The sequence below is a fragment of the Egretta garzetta genome, unplaced genomic scaffold (assembly GCF_000687185.1).
Source record: "Egretta garzetta isolate BGI_Z169 unplaced genomic scaffold, ASM68718v1 scaffold135, whole genome shotgun sequence".
Taxonomy (NCBI): Eukaryota; Metazoa; Chordata; class Aves; order Pelecaniformes; family Ardeidae; genus Egretta; species Egretta garzetta.
The window spans coordinates 1,708,403-1,729,061 of NW_009259594.1; the positions used below are offsets into that span (position 1 = coordinate 1,708,403).

The 20,659-nt window shown below is 42.1% G+C and overlaps 1 protein-coding gene across 6 annotated transcripts in view; it reads right to left on the reverse strand.

Annotated features, from left to right (window-relative positions):
* Window positions 1–20,659, reverse strand: part of ARMH3 (armadillo like helical domain containing 3) — a 129,238-nt gene that overhangs the window by 107,658 nt on the left and 921 nt on the right. For 4 of the 6 annotated variants that reach the window (XM_009638086.2, XM_035893658.1, XM_035893659.1 and 1 more), the window contains 11 exons: window positions 14,563–14,674; window positions 14,036–14,092; window positions 13,754–13,900; window positions 12,457–12,564; window positions 11,325–11,417; window positions 10,377–10,451; window positions 9,619–9,705; window positions 4,101–4,157; window positions 3,025–3,068; window positions 1,429–1,489; window positions 400–446 (listed from right to left, as the gene is read on the reverse strand). In XM_009638086.2, the coding sequence (XP_009636381.1) occupies window positions 400–446; window positions 1,429–1,489; window positions 3,025–3,068; window positions 4,101–4,157; window positions 9,619–9,705; window positions 10,377–10,451; window positions 11,325–11,417; window positions 12,457–12,564; window positions 13,754–13,900; window positions 14,036–14,092; window positions 14,563–14,664 (878 nt within the window). In that variant the 5' untranslated portion in view covers window positions 14,665–14,674. Of the gene's footprint in view, window positions 1–399; window positions 447–1,428; window positions 1,490–3,024; window positions 3,069–4,100; window positions 4,158–9,618; window positions 9,706–10,376; window positions 10,452–11,324; window positions 11,418–12,456; window positions 12,565–13,753; window positions 13,901–14,035; window positions 14,093–14,562; window positions 14,675–20,288; window positions 20,464–20,659 lie in introns of those variants that run through there. The other 2 variants (XM_035893660.1, XM_035893661.1) reach the window with 2 other exon arrangements.

Consider the following 20,659-nt stretch of genomic DNA (forward strand, 5'->3'; position numbering starts at 1 on the left):
CAAATCCTTTCTTTTAAGGGCAGAGGTTCCTACAGACATCACAAACCCTCATATTTATCACTTGCCCCCTTGATTTAGAAAAGATTTTGTTGGGGACAAGAGTGCACGAACCATCACTTCCTGTCTCCCACCTCCAGCATGCCGATTACATGTTTAAAATGCCTCATAAAAACCACAGGGTTTTTTTAATACACTTCATTACAAGCAATTCAGCCATGGCTCCTGCTGCTGCACCCCTCTAACTTAAGTGAGAATCCATTGTTTGCAGGGGTGTGGTACTGTTTTATTTACAAGAGAACTTGTCTCCAGTTTGCTTTGCTACATTAGAACAGCTCCGTGATCACGCTGACCAGTGTGGTGAGCTGCCATTCACTGTGTAACTAACATCTGTGCACTTACTGGACTGAGATCTTCTCATCAGCATCTGCTATGAACATGCTGCCCACCTATGGAAAGAAAGAGTATTGCATAGGAGGAATTTGTGAAACCTATTAGACAGCAAGAAAGAGGACATGGATTTAACTAAATCAGAAGTGATCTGGGAGAGGTGTTCTCATCCAAGGCACACACGTGACTTTCTTTCTAATGCTATTAAAATACAAATGGGAAATAGGATGAACATCTACAAAACCATTTTATTTTGTGCTACTGTCACTGACCAACGTTTCACCTGTCAAATCACAAAAGAGGAAAAAAAAAAAAAGACACTATCTTGAATGACAACCTGGATACCTGGATTAGTCTGTGATTCTGTAAGGGGACAACAGAGATCATTTCCTATCTGCTTGCCCCAAAGTGGTAGCAGTTTTACCTATGACACGCTCCTGACAGACAGCTTTCAACACTGAACTATCCTTACTTACAGGAAATTTTCCTGTCAGTTAGATCTCAGACTACAATTAAATCTGAGACTAAAGCAAAGCCAAACTGAACAAGGGGACCAGCGGATACCCTTTACAAGGAAGAAATTCCCAATTGCCTTTGGGTGGTACCCCTCCGAAAAGATGGACACTGCCCATTGCAGAATCCAAGATTGCTTCATACCTACAAGTACACCCAGGCTTGAGAAACAAGACAGTAAAGAAACAAATCTCTAAGGCTAGTGACAGACTAGACTTTGCCACAAAAATACTCAGCTTCTCTGGTTTAGGCTACTCAGCAGAGCAGCAACTTGTTTTTAAAAATAAGTAGCTGTTTAAAAGTGTCCAACAAGTAATTGTGATGTTTAAAATAAAGTAATCTAGAATGAATAGGATGAAGGAAAACAATTATCAACACCAGCCTAGAGATCTCATCCTTTGAAAGGGCTTCCCCAGCCAGACACCACCACACTCCTCAGAATACAGCCATTTCAGCTGTATTTGGTTTGGATTGGATCAATGCATCTCCTCCTCCAGAACTCGCATCCCAAACTCACAGTTTGCTTACCATATTAGTTAGGGCTGAGAAGAAACCACTCTGGTGCTCCTCCTCTTTATCTTTGTATTGCCTGAACAAAAAGGAATAAGGATGAAGCTTCAGGGTTAGAAATGGAGGAAATAGGGTTATTTTATCTAGATCCCTATGACAGTCTTATCTGATAAGAATACAGGATGGAGAAAGCTTCAACATTCACAAGCCCTTTTCAATAACTCAAAAAGAGATGCAAAGGGTATTAAAATATTTGTAAATTGTGTAGAGGTGAAGCGGGGTTGCTGAAAAATGTGAGACTGAACAATGCCTGTGCTGTTATAGAGGATACATCCAGTCTGGGCTAACGCTGAAGGAAAGGGACCAAGTGACTTTGGAAATTTTGTCCTGCACTGGTAAAACCGTGATGAATCACACAAACACACAGTCAGTAACCACAGAACAGCTTCATGTCAATCATCATTTGCTACAAACTAAACCAGAGCAGATCACCCTATGACCAGCAGAAACCACGAGGGCCATTATGGTTCATGGCCTAATCCTGCCTGATCCACATTCCTGCAGTAAGTGAAGGGACTGGAACTGGAGTAAGTGAAGTCAAACAAACAGGTTGGGTACCTCACATTTAAGCTAAGTTGCTTCATTTGACATTCAAATGGACTAAGAAAGCTCATGTGGCCATTTATGGTGTCTTTCTTACAGGATTCTGATCACACACCATGTAACTTGCAAAGAAAACAATTAAATTTTTGGGGGGAAGGGGGAAAGAAAGAGCTAAGCAAAACAGGCCACAGCCCTAGACAGCTTTTTGTCAGAATGAAAGAAGCTGGATGGTGAGGGTTTTTCTGCTTTACTCTAATAATTTGCTTTGTTAAACACATTTACATGATTTGCTGATCTTGCAAGTCATCTGCATATCTATAATAGCAGACTTTCAAAGGAATTAAAACATTTTTCTGGATACTTTGAGAATCCTACTGCACCAAAAGAAGCCTTGGGTTGCTCAGGTGAAATTGCTGTAAGGTTCCAAATTTTTCTGAAGCACTTTCTTCTTAAGAAAACTTAACGCATTTTGTGCTGCTGCTTATGAAGCAGAGGCTGGGAACATGCTACCCCTACTGCTGGCTTTCTGGCTCTTTCTTTGGAAGCAGTTAATGCTTTCCACCATTTGCAAGAGCATACATCCCCTAATCATCTCTGATCTGGCACATGGATAGTCCTGAATACATTTGTTTGTTTTAGATTGTGTTTCAGTTAAATCAATTTTCTAACAGAAAAGTACTCAGCAAATCATTTATCTTTTCACTTGGGACTAAGATTTTACACAAGGTTCATACAGAGGTAAAATCCATGATAGTAAAAACATACAATAGAAATCTTCCCCTACAGCAAGATCTCTCCTGAAGCACATCAGCACAGCTGGTACAGATGCATTTACACTTGCAATGACAGCATCAACTGAGCCAAAGTACCTCAAAGCATAAGACTATTCCCTGCCTCTCCAGATGCATCAGGGCTGTGAGGTGATATGTAAGTGCTCTAACACAAAAAAAAGTTTGTGGAAATGTACAGCAACTACCATGCATTGAAAAACAAGAGACAAATAGATTTTACCTGTTATATTCCGATAAAGCCTGGGCAATTACAAGTCCCATTCCCTGAAAAAAGCATTAAGAAAATATTCACATTACAAATCTCAATATAGAAAATCACACACTGAACACACATAGCAGTGTTGGCCCTCCTACGATAACCAAGCATGCTATGAAGAATTTCCCCTGAAGCTGTTTAAGCTATTAAGACATGCTATGATACAACAAAAATTTATCCAAAAATCAAAGACACCAAAATTTAAAGTTGAATATCTGATTACTAAATTCAACAGAGAACGTTTACTCTCCTTGGACCTCCAGACAGAGCCTACACACTCAAGAAGCCTCAATAAAGCAGGAATAACTTCAGAAGGAAGCTGGTGTCAGAGGAAAGACATCCAAGAGTTCAAAACAAAGGCCATAAACACTAGTAACCTTTCCTCTTCCTGCAAACAGCCTCCACTATTCCACAGCTACTGATCATCCTTTCTGTCAAGCTAATTTAATTAAATCAGAATAATTGTTCTTGCCCTTTAGTTAGCATGGAGGTTGCTTTTTACTTCATGCTTAAAGAACAGCTTCTAAGTCCAGTCCTCACATAGTTCAGTGTGCTGCCACTTTCTGTCTAGGCCTGGATACAAAACTTAGGCAGAGGCTATAACCCAAAATGTGCTGTAGCACTCTTGATTCAGGTACAAGCTTCCACTGAGCTACAAGAATTGGCTTGTGGACTGGTAAAATTGGATGACACAGCACTGGAAAGGAGATCTTCTTTGGTATAAGCTATCTTGTGCCTCTTTGGCACGTGACAGCAAGTAGTGTACAGATAGTTTGTAAATGCATCCTTAGCAAGTTCCTTGCTACCTAGCTTTTTAACCACCCCCACCATTTAACTGGCGATCAAACTGTCCAAATCATGAGCTGCCTAACCTATTGCAAGAGTGCAGTTAGGGTAGAAAGCCACTACACTGGTGTTCTTTACAGTAGCACTGCTGCTAGACCTTCTTTCTACCAGACACCACGATTGCATTCATTACACTAACACCACATGTGAAAAAGCATCCCCAGCAGCGCAGAGAAATCAAGTCAAATACTCACATTGAGCGTGGCCTCATCATCTACAATGGAGAGCTTCACAATGTAGGGATTCACTGACTGCTCAGGGTCGGGGGAGAAGGAAGAAAGAAAACTGGGTTTTAGCCTTTGGTCTTCAGGAAAAAAAACACTTATCTTTTCAAGTTTACCCAACCACCTGGTAAGAATCTCTCTCCTGTCCCACAAAGCAGAATACACACAAAGAGACAGGAGTCACAGCATGTGCTAAGGCCGCTACGCCTGGGACACCTTCTCTTCACCAGCTCAGCCAGGCAGTCTCCTGATTTTATTGAGAAGAGAGGGAGTTTCTGCTCCTCCACTAGCTCATCTGTCAGTCCTGAAAGTGGAGCAGCTGTCCCGCAAGCCTGTTATCTGTGACACGCACACTGTTACGCAGCAGGAGCAAGCAGTGAAGCTGGGACTGAACATTAGCGTTCTGATATCTCTCCTCTGCAACACCTTGCAAAGATTGCTTAAAGGAAGGAGGACTCAGGAAGGCATGACAACGTTATAGACTCATCTGCTGCTGGGTTAGAGCTCAACACTTCAACAGTTTATACTATGGAGAGCTAGAAGTCTCTGGAGAATATAAATTCCTTGAACTTAGCCGAACAAAGCACACAGGCTCCATCTATAAAGATAAGTCCTAATAATTTAGGAAGCATTTTAGACTAGCAATGTACATTTGTTTTTCCTGGTTTATATGCTTCAGTGCAAAATGAACAAAGCTGATCTGGAACCAGGACAGAGAAGAAAAGGCTCCATCTAGGTAGTAAGTCCAAAATGGATGGGAAGAATAAAACACAAAGCATGCATCAAATGCAGGCCTACAACTTACACAGTTACCCGACTGATTTGCCCACAGCTTGACAGCAAGTTAAAAATAAGGCTGATCAGAAAACACCACTCTCGCAATTATTTGGTGCTTTGGGAGGATCAGGCTTCTTTTTGGTTTGGAAAAGAAACCGATCAGAACAGACCAAAGCTCAACCAGTCTGTCAGCCTGCCTCCAGCAGCACACAGCCCTGTCTGCTGTCTCTGAAAAAGACGGAAAACTCACACAGAACCCATCTGTGCACGAAGCATGCAGACATTTCCTTGAGGCTGGAGTTACTCCTATTGAGTAACAACGTATGGTCCTCTCTGTACAGCCACACTTCCCTCCAGAAATTAAATTCAGTCAGTGTCAGTAAAGCAGAAGCAAGTGTCACAAATTCGTACTTCAATATATTTACAAGGCTGGATTTTAATCTATATCTTAGTTTTGCTAATTTCAGTCATTCTCATCATTATACGAGGAGAAACTCTCCACACCACAGCTCACGCACAGAAGAGAGGCCAGCCTGCAACTCATGACCAGTAAAAGCAATGGGGTTTGTCCAGGCAATGGGCAGCAGGGCTGTGCTGGATTAGAGGCTGCAGGGTTATGCAAATTCCCAGCAAACTGGGAGGTACCACACTGACCAATGCCACCAGGCTGCCCCGAGACCTAGTCGTACACTCCGTCCCATCGCAGAAAGGGAGGCAGAGTGGGTTTGTTGTCATCTCCAGCATATGAACAACTCTTTACACTCCCATTCCCCTTGACTTTCCAAGACACATGCTCCATGTCTCCTGCCTCTTGGCAGCAAGATGTCATCAGTGCTGGGATGATAGGGTCATGAAGCTGGCTCAGCCTGCTACACATCTCTGCCCTCTATCTTTTCAATTGTCATTTCTGTATCTGCAGAGTCTGTTTAATAATTCATGTCTGAAGTATTCCATTCCCCCAACACATTCCATGCCTCCTCTAGGCTTCCCTAGCTCCTTAAGCAGCAGGCAGATGACTAACCAGTGACACACCACATTACTCTATCTGGGACAAGGCGGTTTCTAGCGCCTTTCAGCGTGCAAGTCTGTTCCAATGTGACGAGAATATTTCCTATGCTGCCCACAGGGCATGCAGTTTGCTCCTGCTCCTCCTTGAGAGCCAATGGTTCCAGCTATTGCCTATGAGCATTAGTGTGCACATCTACAATCAACATCAGCAACCTGCAAGTTGTACAAGCACCCCTAAGCCCACCCCATTCTCCCTGCCCTTTTCCCTATTCTAATCCTGCTATTTCAGAGTTCAGTTCCCCTCTCAGTGGATATCACAGAAAAAGTTTCAAAAGTCTAAATTACGCCTACCACTCCACAACATACAGAAACATGCAACAGCCTTGAAAAGTGGTCAATAAGCATGTTGAAAACTTCAAAGTGTGTCAATGAAGCAGTTACACAAACTTAGAAATAGCTTCTGCCTCCACATGTTCTCCTTTTGAGTTCTTTAACTCAAAAATACGATTCTCAGCTCTTCAGAAAACACAGGTCTTTTCCTATCATTGCCATCAGATAACAAACGCTATAGCATTAAGGTCTTCTTGTCAGTGGTACAGACAAAAACTCCTGGAACCTGGGAATACTCAAGCTGTCCTCCATGAATTACCCACCATTAGATGCCAACAATCTCATAGAAATGAAGGTGGAAGCTGCAGGGAGATCACTGCCAAGTAATTTTTTAAGCAATCCCCAGGTGAAAGATGGCATACAAAGTGAGTATTAGCTGAAGAAGCACACAAGTCTGGCAGAGGGAGTGAGGTCTCCTCTATGCCCCCAAATGTACCTCTGCCTCCAACACAAACCTATGGGAAACAATTTTTTTTTTAGGAAAAGAAAGCAGAAAAAAAAAACAACTAAGCTAACCATCTATAATCCCTAGTTAGGTGCTTAACTTATCTTAGCATCTGTAACACAAATGAAAGCCAGAGTCCACCCGATTATCCCTCACAAGACTTTTCCCTGAACACTCATTAGGGATGATTCCGCAGCTTTGCTGCAAGCCCTGATGAGGCCATCTCCTTTGCAGGCAGGCCATCTTGCAGGGAATCGGAGCTTGAATAATTGCTTTTTGTTAGAGAGATTAATTTAAAGTAATTTCAGTTGCATAGAGACCTTTTTTTCTTTTTTAAAAAAAAAAATTAATTTTCTGACTCTTCAGTGTTGGTAAGTGTCTCTTCAGCACCCATAGTAGTTGACTATACCAAGAAGAGGCTAGTCCACATAACCAGACAGTTTGGCAGTCTTCGGGGTACACTTAGCTTCACCATTTTCCTGATATAGTCAATTATTTAGTCACTCTTCTGTTTCTCTCACATAGTATCAAGGTAAAAATATTTTCTCTGAAATCAGGACTAGGATTAAAAAAAACCCATAAAATATAGCTGAAGACTTGGGTAAGTATATACTTGGAACAACTTTTGAAGATTCTTAGGTATCAGATATGGGACATCCCTTTAAAGGTTCCACGTATAGACATGTAAATCATTTTCATCTTCACTATGAGTGTGGTGAGGCCCTGGAGCAGGTTGCCCAGAGAAGAGGTGGATGCCCCATCCCTGACAGTGTTCAAGGCCAGGTTGGACGGGGCTTTGAGCAACCTAGTCTAGTGAAAGGTGTCCCTGCCTATGGCAGGGGGGTTGGAATTAGATGATCTTTAAGGTCCCTTCCAACCCAAATCATTCTGTGATTTTTACTCCTAGAATAGAAGTTAATGAGAAGCCAAGATCTCAGCTACATTGGTAATGAAAATGTGGACAGGTATTCCCCAGGGAATTTGAGAGGAGACTACAAAATTCACTTACCAAAAATATGAAACAACAACCTGATGCAAAACACACTGGTATCCACATTAGACAGACACAAAATCATAGTCAACTAACAAATTTTCAACCTAATTAGATTTTCTTAAGCAGCTGGGAAAATAATTTAGCAACCAATAAAGTTCATAACAAAAGGGAACCTATCAGCTGCAGCATAGTTAGCTAAAAAGACAACTCCAGATGATTTGAAGCATGAAAGTGTGCTACAATACACTGGCAAACAGGCAACCACAAAACTGACTCTAAGGGCCAAAGAACAGCAAACGGAAACAGGTACTCTACTTAAGGACAAAGATTATGACTACTTTACTACAGGCTTTGCTTGTAGCACTGCTTACAAAGGGCAGTGTCAGACAGCCATCACATAAAGCCTTTCTTCAAGTTGCTTTCAACCTTGCCAGATGAACTACTCAAGCTGAAATTCCCCTTGCTACACATCTGCCTCAGGTTGGATTGTACTTTTTAAATATCAGCACAATTTGAGTGCCCAGTTTGAAGACATCTAGGACAAGGTTTTCCAAAGCACTCAATACCAACTCAATACTCTACAGAAAGCTACTGCAAAGAGCAGAGGACAAGTCTTACGTACTCACAGCACTCTCCCTTACTAAGGACATAAACATAGACATAAACTAAACACAGGGACCCATAGCTCAGGGATGGAACTACACAGCTCTTCATCCTTTGACCTGAACACTGCAAGGAGACCTCTGGTCTTTCCAGTTTGTAAAGTACTTTCCATCAGTAACCCTACCCATGTCATTCCCAACAGTTTTGCCTCATGGCCATATACTGAAACCAGACCCCATGCTCCTGTTCCATGCTACCACGGCACAGGTGGCTGAACAGAATCTGTCATTCATGATTCTGACAACATTTACAGGAATGAAAAATGAAGAGGGGTTACTCTGACACTAAGTGTAGCTCCCCTCTTTGCCTATTCTCTAGGTCTATTCATAATTCAAAACAAGATCTATTATAAAACCAGGTAGGTTTTGGAGCCTGTCCCCTTCTAGTAATTCTGTTGAGAAGCGGGTATTCCAGCACTTTCCCATTTTTTCACCAATCTAAATATATTAAGATATTCCTAATTATGGAAAAAAAATAAGATTGATCATTAAAGCATCATGCCTCATGCCTTGAAAAGCCAGCATTAGGTGTTTTTTTGCCATTTGAAATGTTTCTTTTTCAAAGTGATGAATAACAGAAAAAAATGGGAATATACCACAAAGTAGCATAACCAGTTCAGAAAAAGGAAGATGAGTAAAGTTTCTCAGAGAGGAATCAGTCAAAGATAGAGACAGACTTCTCTTGGAAATACTAGCTGTGATGTTACAGCTCATTCTTTGGTCACAGCTTCACTATATCTTCTGGGGATCCGCGCTCTTTCAGTCTGTTTGCCAGGTTCTGAATCACAAATTCAGTCTGAAGCCCAAGATGACTGACAGCTCATTTTACTTTGGAGATTATGTATAACCGCACAGTCACACACACAGAGGCAAACATGCAAGTTTGGCACAACAGCAACTCTTCCTAAAGGACCTTCCTCAGACTACTTTCATGACGGAAATGCAAATCCCCTAGGTAGTTTCTTTCATGCTTGCACAAAACGAGCTCTATGAATATCAATGTTTGATTATAACACATATGTCAGAGACAGCTACAGTTAGCATAGTATGACTGCACTGCAAAACTTCTGTAGCTCTGTGCTGATACCCTGATAAATCTTATAGTGTGTACTGCTAAAAACTGTACGGTAGACTACCTTAATAATCCAGAGGCCAGCGTAAATTAATAAAGTAGAGAGAAGTGACGTTTCTGTTACCCAGAAGAATACCTACCTCATACTTTCTGTAGTTGACCAGCAAGGCAAGAAGGACAACAGCATCATAGCCGTGTTCCCTGCGACTAAGTGGGCTGGACAGGATCTGGAATAAATAATCATACTGTTCTGTTTAGGCTAGCTTCAGGAAGTTTGCAGTGACTCTCAGACAGTGCATGGCCATGAAACGTATGCATAAGAGCAAATTATGTCCAAACTGAAAGAGGATATTTAAGGTTGAGGGAGTGTCAGTGCTTCCAAGAAGTCCTGCACACAGAGAAGCTTATTTATCACAGAGAGGATGTGCATAGGCTTTCTGGGCGTAAAGGGCAAATATATTTCTCAAGAGCACTGGACAGTATCTCAGTGCATCACCAACACTATCCGTGCAAATCTTCTGACTTTCCCCAAGCCCAGTTCCACTTCTAAAAAGTGTAATTTATCAAAGAGCAGAAAAAATTTTAGTATATCCAAACTGCCTTTTGAAAAAACTTCCTCCGATACAGGAATTCTCTGTGAAATTAGCCCAGAAATCTGTTCAGCTTCTATTTATGCACAAATGTCTCAAGTGAAAATACTTTAAATACTCAGTAATGACTAAAGCCAGCAGACTAAAGAGGAGACAGTATTTAAAAAAAAAAATAATCTGAGCTATGAATGGAAGCAACAGACAGTGCCAGTCAGCTATGCTACACTGAAAAAGCTGAAAAGCAAATATATTGCCGAAAGCTCTCACTACGGAAGAAGAGCCCCTGCAGTAGAAGGAAGAACCCTTACCTGTAAAATAGCTTCAAATATGCTGTTAATCATCACATACTCCAGGATGGTGTTCTGGCTAATGTTATCTGTCACCTGAGTACAAACACAAGTTTTAAAATCTCACCCAAAGCCTCCCATGATGCTGTAGCTCCCTCTGGCACACACTGGGAACACAAGAGTTCTACCAGATGGACACATTTATCCAGAATCTCACACTTAGTCAGCAAGTCAAGGTGTGACTAGCAGTAGAGCTAGACATGAAGTAAAAGAAATCTGTCCTGCTTCCCACCCCTCTCTCTGGCAAGAAGCATGACCCACGTACTAAGAGCTTCCCCTTTCCTCTACAGATTGGTATTTTACACAGCTGCATGACAACAGCAGCTGAAGCAGGCTGCTACAGAGGAGGCAGAGTATGAAAAAACAGGGCGCATATGCTCCACCAAGCACTTTCCCATCACAAACAGGGCAGTGAAGACCTCCCTCACGCTCAATTATCTCTTATCGCAGCCAAAACAGTTCACAGTTGACCATCTCCAAGAGATGATGAGTGGCCGTTTGTTCTAGCTTCCTCATTCTTCACATCCTTACCACTGTGGTCTACTCCACGCTTCCTGTTTTTCTTCAACCCCTCTCCACTGCTCCCTTTCCATTTATCTAAGACTTCTTAAATATCTTTTTCCCTAAAAAAAACCCCTGTGAATCCAACTGATACTTCCTCCTGTGTCTCTCCTCTTTTGCCCCAGTTGGCAATGATCTTATGAGGTGAAAACTGTCTGCTAGTCCATATTGGCACTGTGGTTAGAGCAATGATGCATATTCTGGGCTGACCCTTGCTCTCATTCACAATTTCTTTCCACTTCTTAAGCTTCGCAGTGCAGCATTCTGCTCAAGTTTTGAGACAGTTCCACCCCTCAAGGTGTGCCTCATATTAGCCTTTAAATTATAATACAGCTGGTATTTATTTACCGTCACCAAGCAGAGAAGTAGCTTCAGACACAAGCTTTTGAGGCTTTCAGAACCTTCTGCACAGAGGAGTGAGTCCAAGCTCTCCATCAGATTCTAAAGAAGAACAATCGCATTATTTAAAAATAATATTTTATATTAATTTAAATGTTTTGTTATAAAAAGCTTTTTGGGAGATTGAAATACAAGAGCAGCAATGTAAAGCCATGATATTCCAGAATCAATGACTGAGCCATTACTACTGTTGCACAGGCCGTACTCACACTATTTGTTCTCAACACTGGTTTGTGTTCACTACATTTTAATGACTACATGCATAGCATCCTGATCATTTGCCAAGAATTTTCTCTAGACCCATGAGAGATTTTTGTATACATGTAACAACAGATTTTATTCACAAAGTAATTCTGAGGTCTACAAATATGATCTAACTTTTGTTTGCAAGAGAGTAGTAGCAGTGTTTTCCTTTTTCATGTTCCATTTTACTTATAGGCACCATGAGATTTTTTGTAAGCAGCACACCTCTGATTTAATAGTACATATATTAGTTATAATTAAAAATAAATACTAGATAGCTGTTTGACAGATGTTAATAAATAATTGTTTTCCAAATGCTAAGTTACAGGTAATACAGTTATTCTTAAAGGAAAATTGTAGTTCTGATAGGCAAGTTACTACTTAATATTTCCCCCAAATGTACTACTATTTGTAGAGTGTCATTTCCCAAAACTCAACAACATCTTTACAGTGAAAAGCATCAAATAAATTTAAAACAGTATATGTGCTGATGGAAATGTGAGAACACAGGGTATGATTATCAGCTAAAAATTAAGCACAAGGCAAAGGTTCAATATTAGGTACTAATGGCCTGTGAAAGCCTTTTCTGGCCTTAAGATTTCTTAACCATAGTGACTGCACAGCATGGAACTGAAGTGCTCTGTTGTATTACTAACGAACACCAGGACCCCAAGTGTCTTTGTGCCACTAGCAGGTAAAGAATTTCATGACAGCTGTTTTTAATAAGTGGCTGTAATATTTACCCCAAAAGCTGCACTTTGGTAGATGCACCTGTCTACAAATTACTGTCCCTGCCACTCGGCTGCTGTGCAAACTCTCTACATTGCCAGGGCCTCACCTTCATACATAGCTCTGCCTTATCAAAACCCACAAGCATGTTGATGATGTCAAACCCAGAAGTGGATTTGTTCTTCTGATGGACACCCCGAATCAATGCACACAAAGTCTGCAAAGGGAAAAATCAGAGGGTAAGATGCAAGGCAACACCAACAACTCAGTAGCAAAACCCACCCTGACCCTCTCCTAGCAGTGGTAAAGCACAGATATTTAAATGACTACCACCAGCCTGGAAGCCATACATTTTGTCTGACCTCTCCTTGACCTCTCCTCCACCTCTGTTGTTTCTAAGCAGGATCTTGAATGCTGACAACTCAAAAAAAAAAAAATTAGAGAATAAGGTATTTGTCCATATTCTTCCTGTTTGTTCACCCCTTCATTTCATAGCACTAGACTTGAGCCCTGGCCTAACTTTTGCCAAGAGCCTGAATACAAGTTTGGGAATTCAGGGCTGGGCTAGACTGTCTACGTAGCTATAGCTACAATATTTAATAGCATCCATTCAAACTAATCCTAAAAATAATAATAAAACAATGAAAGTTTGTATGTCAGAGGTGTACATATTCTGTTTTAAATCAACTTTTCCCAGCTTACTGCCTGTCCAATGTCTCCTACAGGTGACTTCTCTGACCCTGAAATTCATATCCTGTGTTCCCACAGTCAAAAGAAGCTGAGACAAATGCATTCACCAAACTGTGAGAATCAGCCTGTGAACTAAAAACATCAAACATAAGACTGAGGAGGGGAGTCTCCCACTTAAGATATGGGATGGCATAGCTTTGGTAAGGAACCACCTGCAGGAAAATGGCTATTAACTCTGGGTGACAATTCTTCACAGCTTCCAAGTAGGAAGTGTACAGCAGGGACAGTCCCCTGTATAAATTCTGCACTAACTTCTCCAGAGCTTTATTTCATTTGCAACCCATATGGAAATTCAAAAAGGGGGCTGGAATGAGGGAGAACAGGAGAAAGCAGAATACAGACAAAGCTACACAGAGTAGTCTTGAGCCCCCGAACTGACAGCCTGCAGTGTGAACAAGCCCCTCTTGTCCCCCCATTGCCCTCCGTTTCATCCTGCATCACCAGATCCTCTTGAATTCTGAAACAAGCTATTGTTCTTCAAAGACTAAAGAGACTATGAATGTTTGTAACCTCCACAGACAATAAGTAGCAACTGCTTTGTAGACACCACTTCTCCTCAGACACAAAGAAATGTGAACAAGATGTTTGATACCAGCAGCAAATATATTGCCTCATCAGAAGCAAAAGAGAGCATTCCCCATCTCTCAGCATGGTACCTGTAATGCATTGACCACTCTGATTGGGTGCTCCTCACCCAGTGCCTGGATGCAGTGCTGAAACAAGCAGTTGATGTTATCTTTTATCTTCATTAACTCTTCCCCATCCAGAGCCTCCAGCTTGCCTTCTAGATATTCCAAGTTGACCTGTCAGGTTAAGAAGCAGTTTGTGCATGTTACACAACCACTGACACCTTAGAAACACAATTCCTTGCACTGACAGTCTGCCACTTCGTAGGCAGAACAGCAGCAGCAAATCAGAGGATGTTCAATTCCTGTTACCTTCATGAGAAACAGCTCCTCCCAGAACCTAGGGTTGCATTTACTGGGGTCCTCTGTCTGAAAGGAAAAGGAAGAGCCATGAGACCAAACAAGACGAAATCATTCAGGCAGAATTTAAAGAAAATCATTATCACGAGTAGCTCAGAGTCAGCATCATCCCACTGGATAACCAAGCGGCCTCACAGCATAGAATTCTGTCTACCCAGATTCCCGGAAACAGGAAGACAGACCGAAGCTGCTCTCAACTGGGATGCCTCTGTTTATTTTCTGGATTATTTTTTGAGAAATACTTGAAAAGCCGTGACTTCCCATAGATCACAAACAGTCCTGGTAGACAACAGGACAAGGTGACATTAAGGAAGAGAGCAGAATACAGAGCTCTGCATGACAGTAGGAAAGCCTGAAGCGTGTGCCTACACTGTGCAGTCCTTACCTTGGGAAAGGAATCCACCATACAGAGCCCTCAGCACAAGCTAAACCAAGAAAATTGAACACACTTCAGAAAGAAGAGATACGCAAGTCCTTACCGTGAAAATCTCATCATACATCAACACAACTTTCTCCTTCAATGGCTTCTTGGAGGCTGAAGATTTCCGGAGCAGCCCACCTTTCTTCTCTGTTTGGGCCATGCTGTATATCCTTAAGATAAGAATAGACAAAAAAGACTAAGGAAACTTGAACTTTTCTTCAAGGCATATCTGGCCTACCTCAACCATGAAAAGACTTTTTCACTGCACTGAAACGCTAATAGTCTCTCACAAGCTGAAAGTAGGGGCTTTAATAAATATACCAGATAAGAAAGATCAAAGGTCCCATCTAGTCCTATATCCCATTTCAGAGAAAGATGCAGAAGTCCAGACACAGTCAGCTACAGAATAAGCTCCTTACGGATAAATTTTCTTAATTCTTCTCTGCTAGAAACCGATTCATGATTCAGACCAATGCAGTTTACATCTAGAAAAGTATGTATTTTTTAATCTCACTGCATTAACCGTGATACTTATCAAGTGGATACCCAGTCCTTTTTGATGCTGGTCAAGCCTCAAGGACATCTTGTGACAAAAACCTCCTGAAACTGTTTGAAAAAGTCTTCTCTTATCTGTTTAATTTGCTGCCTACCAAAGCACTTCAAATTCTGCTTTTGCACTCCGTGGCGGCATCCAAGTCTAGGAAACATTTGGCTGCAAAGCCTCCCTAAAGCACTCCTTCCACCCTTGCTCATCCCTACCTCTGCACCTCGGCATCCCTCACCTGCGCCAGATGCTCTGCAAATCAAGCCAGAGAAGAACTCCAGCCTTAAAAGCATCACATGTGGTTCAGTTTCGGGAGGAGGATGGAGGAACACAGGGAAGAAGCTTTACAGGGATTTTTTTTATTTATTTTTTTTTTTAAATAACTAGATGAATTTCCTGATCCATTTGACAGCAAAGAGTTTTCTAGAAATACAAACAGGTTTTACTGTAAGTAACAGGTGTCTCATGCTTCCTGGTTATCCTATTTAAAAAAAAAAAAACAAACAAACCAAGTATCACTATTACAAAATAAGCTGTTACAAAACTAACAGACATAGCTGCAGTCCTGAACCTTCTGTGACAGTCAACCCATTCCAGAGGCTGAGAGTTGGAACGCATGACTTGCCGTGTACTCTCAACCTCACGCCCAATGCTACAAAGCGCATCACCACTCTGACCTTGCAAATATGTATGTATCTGCAATCACAGATTTTTCTGGCAAGCATCACAACTTCAGCACTGTTCTAACCTCCTCTACCACTGCAGCGCTGTCAGAGGTACTTAGCAGAAAGGGAATGCCATCCCTTCTCATATCCCTGAGCTCCCAACCTTTCTCCCATACCTCCAGAGGTAATTACACACATGGCAGCAGCATTACCTCAGGCAAAGGCTTGACTTAAGTCATGCTCCAGAAAAACATGGGCAGGCTTTTGTGGTAGCTGCACTCAGCCATGCTAAATTATGCATAGAGAGGTAAGTTCACTGCAGTCAGCGTCTAAGACCCCAGAGCTTTCTGAGCTGGCAGCCATGGAGACAGCTTTGGATTCAGCCTTCATCCCAGATTGCCTGAACCGCAGCACATTTTGGGCTGTCTTTCCCTCAAAGAGCAAGTTCCAGCAACTACTGAATGCCAGTTCCAGATCTCTTCTACATTCTTTCCACCGCAGACAGCTTTTGATGGTCTTAAACTACAACTGTGTTCTCAGCTGGGACTCTCAGGCTCCCAGTCTCAGTTATTCAGGTATCCATCCCTTGAGCCGTAAATCTCAGTTCTAAGTGGCAGGAAAACATCTGGGCCTGGAGAAACAACGCTGCTGCAAAAGACCCTACCCCAGCCGTGAAGGGAAGGAGCTTTGCCTGGGTGGGAAAGCGGAGGGTAGGACAGAGAGCAGCAGATCTCACACCTGAAAAGCTGAGATTTATATAGGAAGACGGAGAGGCGTTCTGTCTTCCCACTGGAACGGGAATATGCACAAAAGGCTGGTTAAGGGCTGGGGCATGTGTTGGGGTGAGAATGGAAACAGCCCCAAGACACACAGACAGAAGAAAGCTTAGCAACTACTGCACCACAACCTTCTGTAAATACCAAAATTATTCCTGTAGCCTAGTAGGTCTATGTATCCAATTAAGATGGAAGAAGGTTTCAGTCTAACAAGTGAAAAAGAAAACATTATTCAATCATCTTGATAGCTTCTCTTTTACAGACTTTGCATTATTTTTAAACTGTCATGGGAAATAAGACATTATTCTAATTAGAAACATAATTGGAAACAGAGAGAAATCTATTAAAAACCAAATCAAGAACGATGTCGCTTTTAGCCTAGCAATACAAATCTTACCCAAGATTGCACAAAACCATTTCCCAACTAGAATTGTAAGTTTCTGAACCTAAAGCAGCTGCCAGCCCCAGCATACAAACACATCCATCAGCGTGCTTCTAACTGAATTACAGCTAACGAATCCCAATGTCAAAACTAATAAACTAACTCTCAGTGCTTCTAGGTCAGCGTTCTCACAGCAAACGTGTACATGAATGGGAAGGGATCAATACGCTCTGCTTAGTCCCTGGACTTTCAGAGCTGCATTTTAACACTTTTCCTACATTTCCAGGAAGACAGAAAAATCTAAATCCCACGAGACACAAAGGCTTGATGCTGGGTGAGCATCAGTGGGATCGCATGATCATGTGAAAATTCTAGCCTCTGTCAAAATGGGACCTGGGATTCATATTCTCTCAACCAAAGCTACACAGAGCGTGTACAAAGACGACTGCTAGAGGCAAGGATTAAATAATGTTCTCGTTTATTATTTGCTGTTCTACAAATGAGCATATGGAGGAGCAAGGGGAGAAAAGTAAAAGTCGCCTTTCATGCCAATGCTTTATTAGGCTGTGCTTGTTTCATGACCTCTGATGATCGGGCCGTACAAATGGCTTTTTCTTTTCACTTTATGCAATTACATTTTCTAGATGTCATAAAGACAGAAACAGGAAACTGCATATTGCTAATGGGGACCTTCTCGGCAGCTGCAGAAAACAACAGTTAAATGCACAAAACATTTATAACTAAGTTGTAGAAGTGTCAAATTATCAGGACACCGTGACAGCTTATGAAAACAACGACACTGAATATAATTAACAATTATCCTTTAAACACATCACGTTTAAAAAGCATCAGTGCATTTTCCACATTTTAGGTTCAAATGGATAATTTACCCTGTCAATAGGTCAGTCCCATTAACTCGTGCTGCTAAGTGAATCCTGCTGTAGTCACTGACTGCACAGGAGAACTACCCCTCAGGGCCGAGAGAAGCACACGCATGTGGATTTTTAGAACAGCAAGTACTTTGCTGTGCAGCAGAAGATCCAAGATGCTTCAGCTGAAACTAAAAGAAACCTTGACAGAGCACGAGTCTTGGCAGCTCAAAGGCAGGAAGATAAAAGCCATAGCAGACAGAAGTTCAGGCAGACTCTTGCTTTATCTATCATCAAAGCCGGGATCAGCTGATCCAGTCAGGAAGAAAGGCACGAGCACATCCAACCTCCTTTCCATTTCATTCCAGAACTCGCAGCAGAGATTCCAACCAAAGATGTGACATTCTGATGAACGCACCTCTGTTAGCTTTTCATTAGAACATCCCCAGGAAAAATGAACCTGACATTTTGAGTCTGAGGTTTACCCAGACTTGCGCGCATTAAAAACTGTGGCTGCTCCACACTGTCACTCAGCTCCTGTACAGACTTATCGTTATTCCATAGATCATCTTGTAATAGCAAAAATACTACCGTAGAGAACACAACACTAATGCACATCTACACTATAATGACATCAGGATCCCAAACTTGTGACTTCTGTAATCTTGCATGCAGCCCATCAAGCACGGTATTTTGCATTTAATTGCCTAGGCTAACAAACCTGAAAGTTTTCAAGATTACAGATGCAAATACACAACCCCCACATAAAACCAAGCATGAATACGTGTATTTTTTTCTGCATGGACCCCTCAGAAAAACATACTGTAACGCTTCTTGGTTAAATAAAAAGAAAACAAACAGACGACATAAAATGGTATTTTCGCATACTGACTTATTCAGCAAACCATTTATTCCCTCTCTGAAAAAGGTGGTGCAAATGATGTGATCTGTACTAGCTTGTTAATGACAAAGCCCTGGACCTCAGTCAATATTTATAAAGACTCAGAATAAGAACCGAGATACTTTGGGGCTTTTAGAATCCAGTATCCCTTGACTTGCCACTGCTACTAAAATTGGACGCACTTGTTTAAATATTTCAAGACTAGTAACTGCCCCCACCATCAACTGCGTGCACTTGGGACCCAGTGTGATCACACTCTGCCTTTCAAGGTATTTTGCAGATATATCACTCAAGTCTAAAGTAGAGTTGTTCAAAAATTACCTCGATCGTGCAAGAGAGGCGGATAAACCCGTGCCCAAAAGTTAATCTATAGCTTTTCGAAAGCAACGCATTATAAGACAAGTAGCCTTTAAACTCTTCAGTGAAGTTCCAAGAAAAGCTTGCACTTAATCCACAGGATGAATCTGCAGAGTCAGTATTGGACCTGAGCAACAGGCAGTTAAAACACAGGTTCCAGAACTTGTCCATCACTGGAAGCAACAGGCAATCTGCAGCCAGCACAAGAGTTTATGAGTCCCAATGCATAGACAGTGCCTTGACCCAGTTCAAGCTCCAGTATTAAAACCCCCAGGACCGGCCAGCAGCAGCCTGGCAGACCACTAGTGAAAACGGAGGGAGGAGGAATACGTTGGGCTAGGTTTTGTCAAGGCTTTAGCTAGCAGCATGACCAAATTCCTGCTATAAGCCCTTTTGCAGCTTATTCTCCACCAACTTCTGCATTGGCAGTCATGGTTTATGCTAGTACATCCATGCTGCTTTCATATTTCATCCATTCTTTACAACCTTTTTTGTGTATCGTCCATTGTAATGAAAACTGCTCGGACTGCACCTTCCTTCACAACTGTAAATTGCCCACCCCACCAACAAGGAAAACAGTAACACTCTCAGCACACAAGCCTTGGCTCCATCTGGAAGGATTTCCAGGTGCCTTCATGCAGTATATAACGAGAAATATATTCTGAGGGTGTGCTGATGACAACAACCCACACAGATCCTACTTCTTTCTCTGCAGTACCCAGCAGCATAGTCTCCAGCACAGTCCCAGTATACGCATTTCTACTAGCAAGTCCTTCCATCCCACTCAGAGCAGTAGCAGTGTATGTGCTTCTACATGGTACACTCTAAAGCTACACCATTACTGACCTATTTTCCCCCCCTTGAAAAACAGGAAAAACAGCTTCCTAATGCAGATACAGCCACAGAGTACCTCCCACTACACCTGCTTCAGCAATGATATCAAAGAGTAACATCCAAGCTATGTTCTTAACACTTGGTTCGTAATTGCCTTTCATTTCTATCTGTCCAGTTAAAATAACACCCAATCCATCAACTTCACACCATCAACTCGTTAAGCTTCTTCCTGTCAAGTCCATCTAGACAAGTGTCACATGCCTCCACCTCCATCCGTTCACACCATTTTTCCAAATTAGTTTTTTCATTTCATCACGCTTCCTTTCCGTATTCCTGGCTACGATGCCGAGCTCTCTCGTGTCAGAAAGTCCCTCCAGGCTTTCACTTTTCAGGCCCTTCAGAATCCATCCCACCTAGTTTACCATGAAATATTCCGTGCTGCCTCTACACTCCCGCCTAAAAGCTCATGCCACTCGGGAGACCTCTTCAGATGTCTGCCTTCTGAAGAAAAACACTCTCCCTGCAACTTTCCCCTGCCCTCTTCCCACAGCTTCAGCTGTCGGTGTGGATCCAAGGCCCATCCTGAATACAGAGCAGCCGCATGACCTTGGCTCCGACTTCTGAGGAAGCTGCTATGTTCTAAGAAGCTGCACAGTAGAGCCACGCCAAGATAAGAAAGGTAGGGCTGCAGAGAGGTAACATTTTTGAGATATGGGCCATTAATAGCACAAGCACTCAGGAGGAAAAACACAAACACAAAAAGGTGTAAGTCCCAAAACAAACAAACAAAAAACCCCACCAGGGAGCCAGAATATAGCAACTCAGCT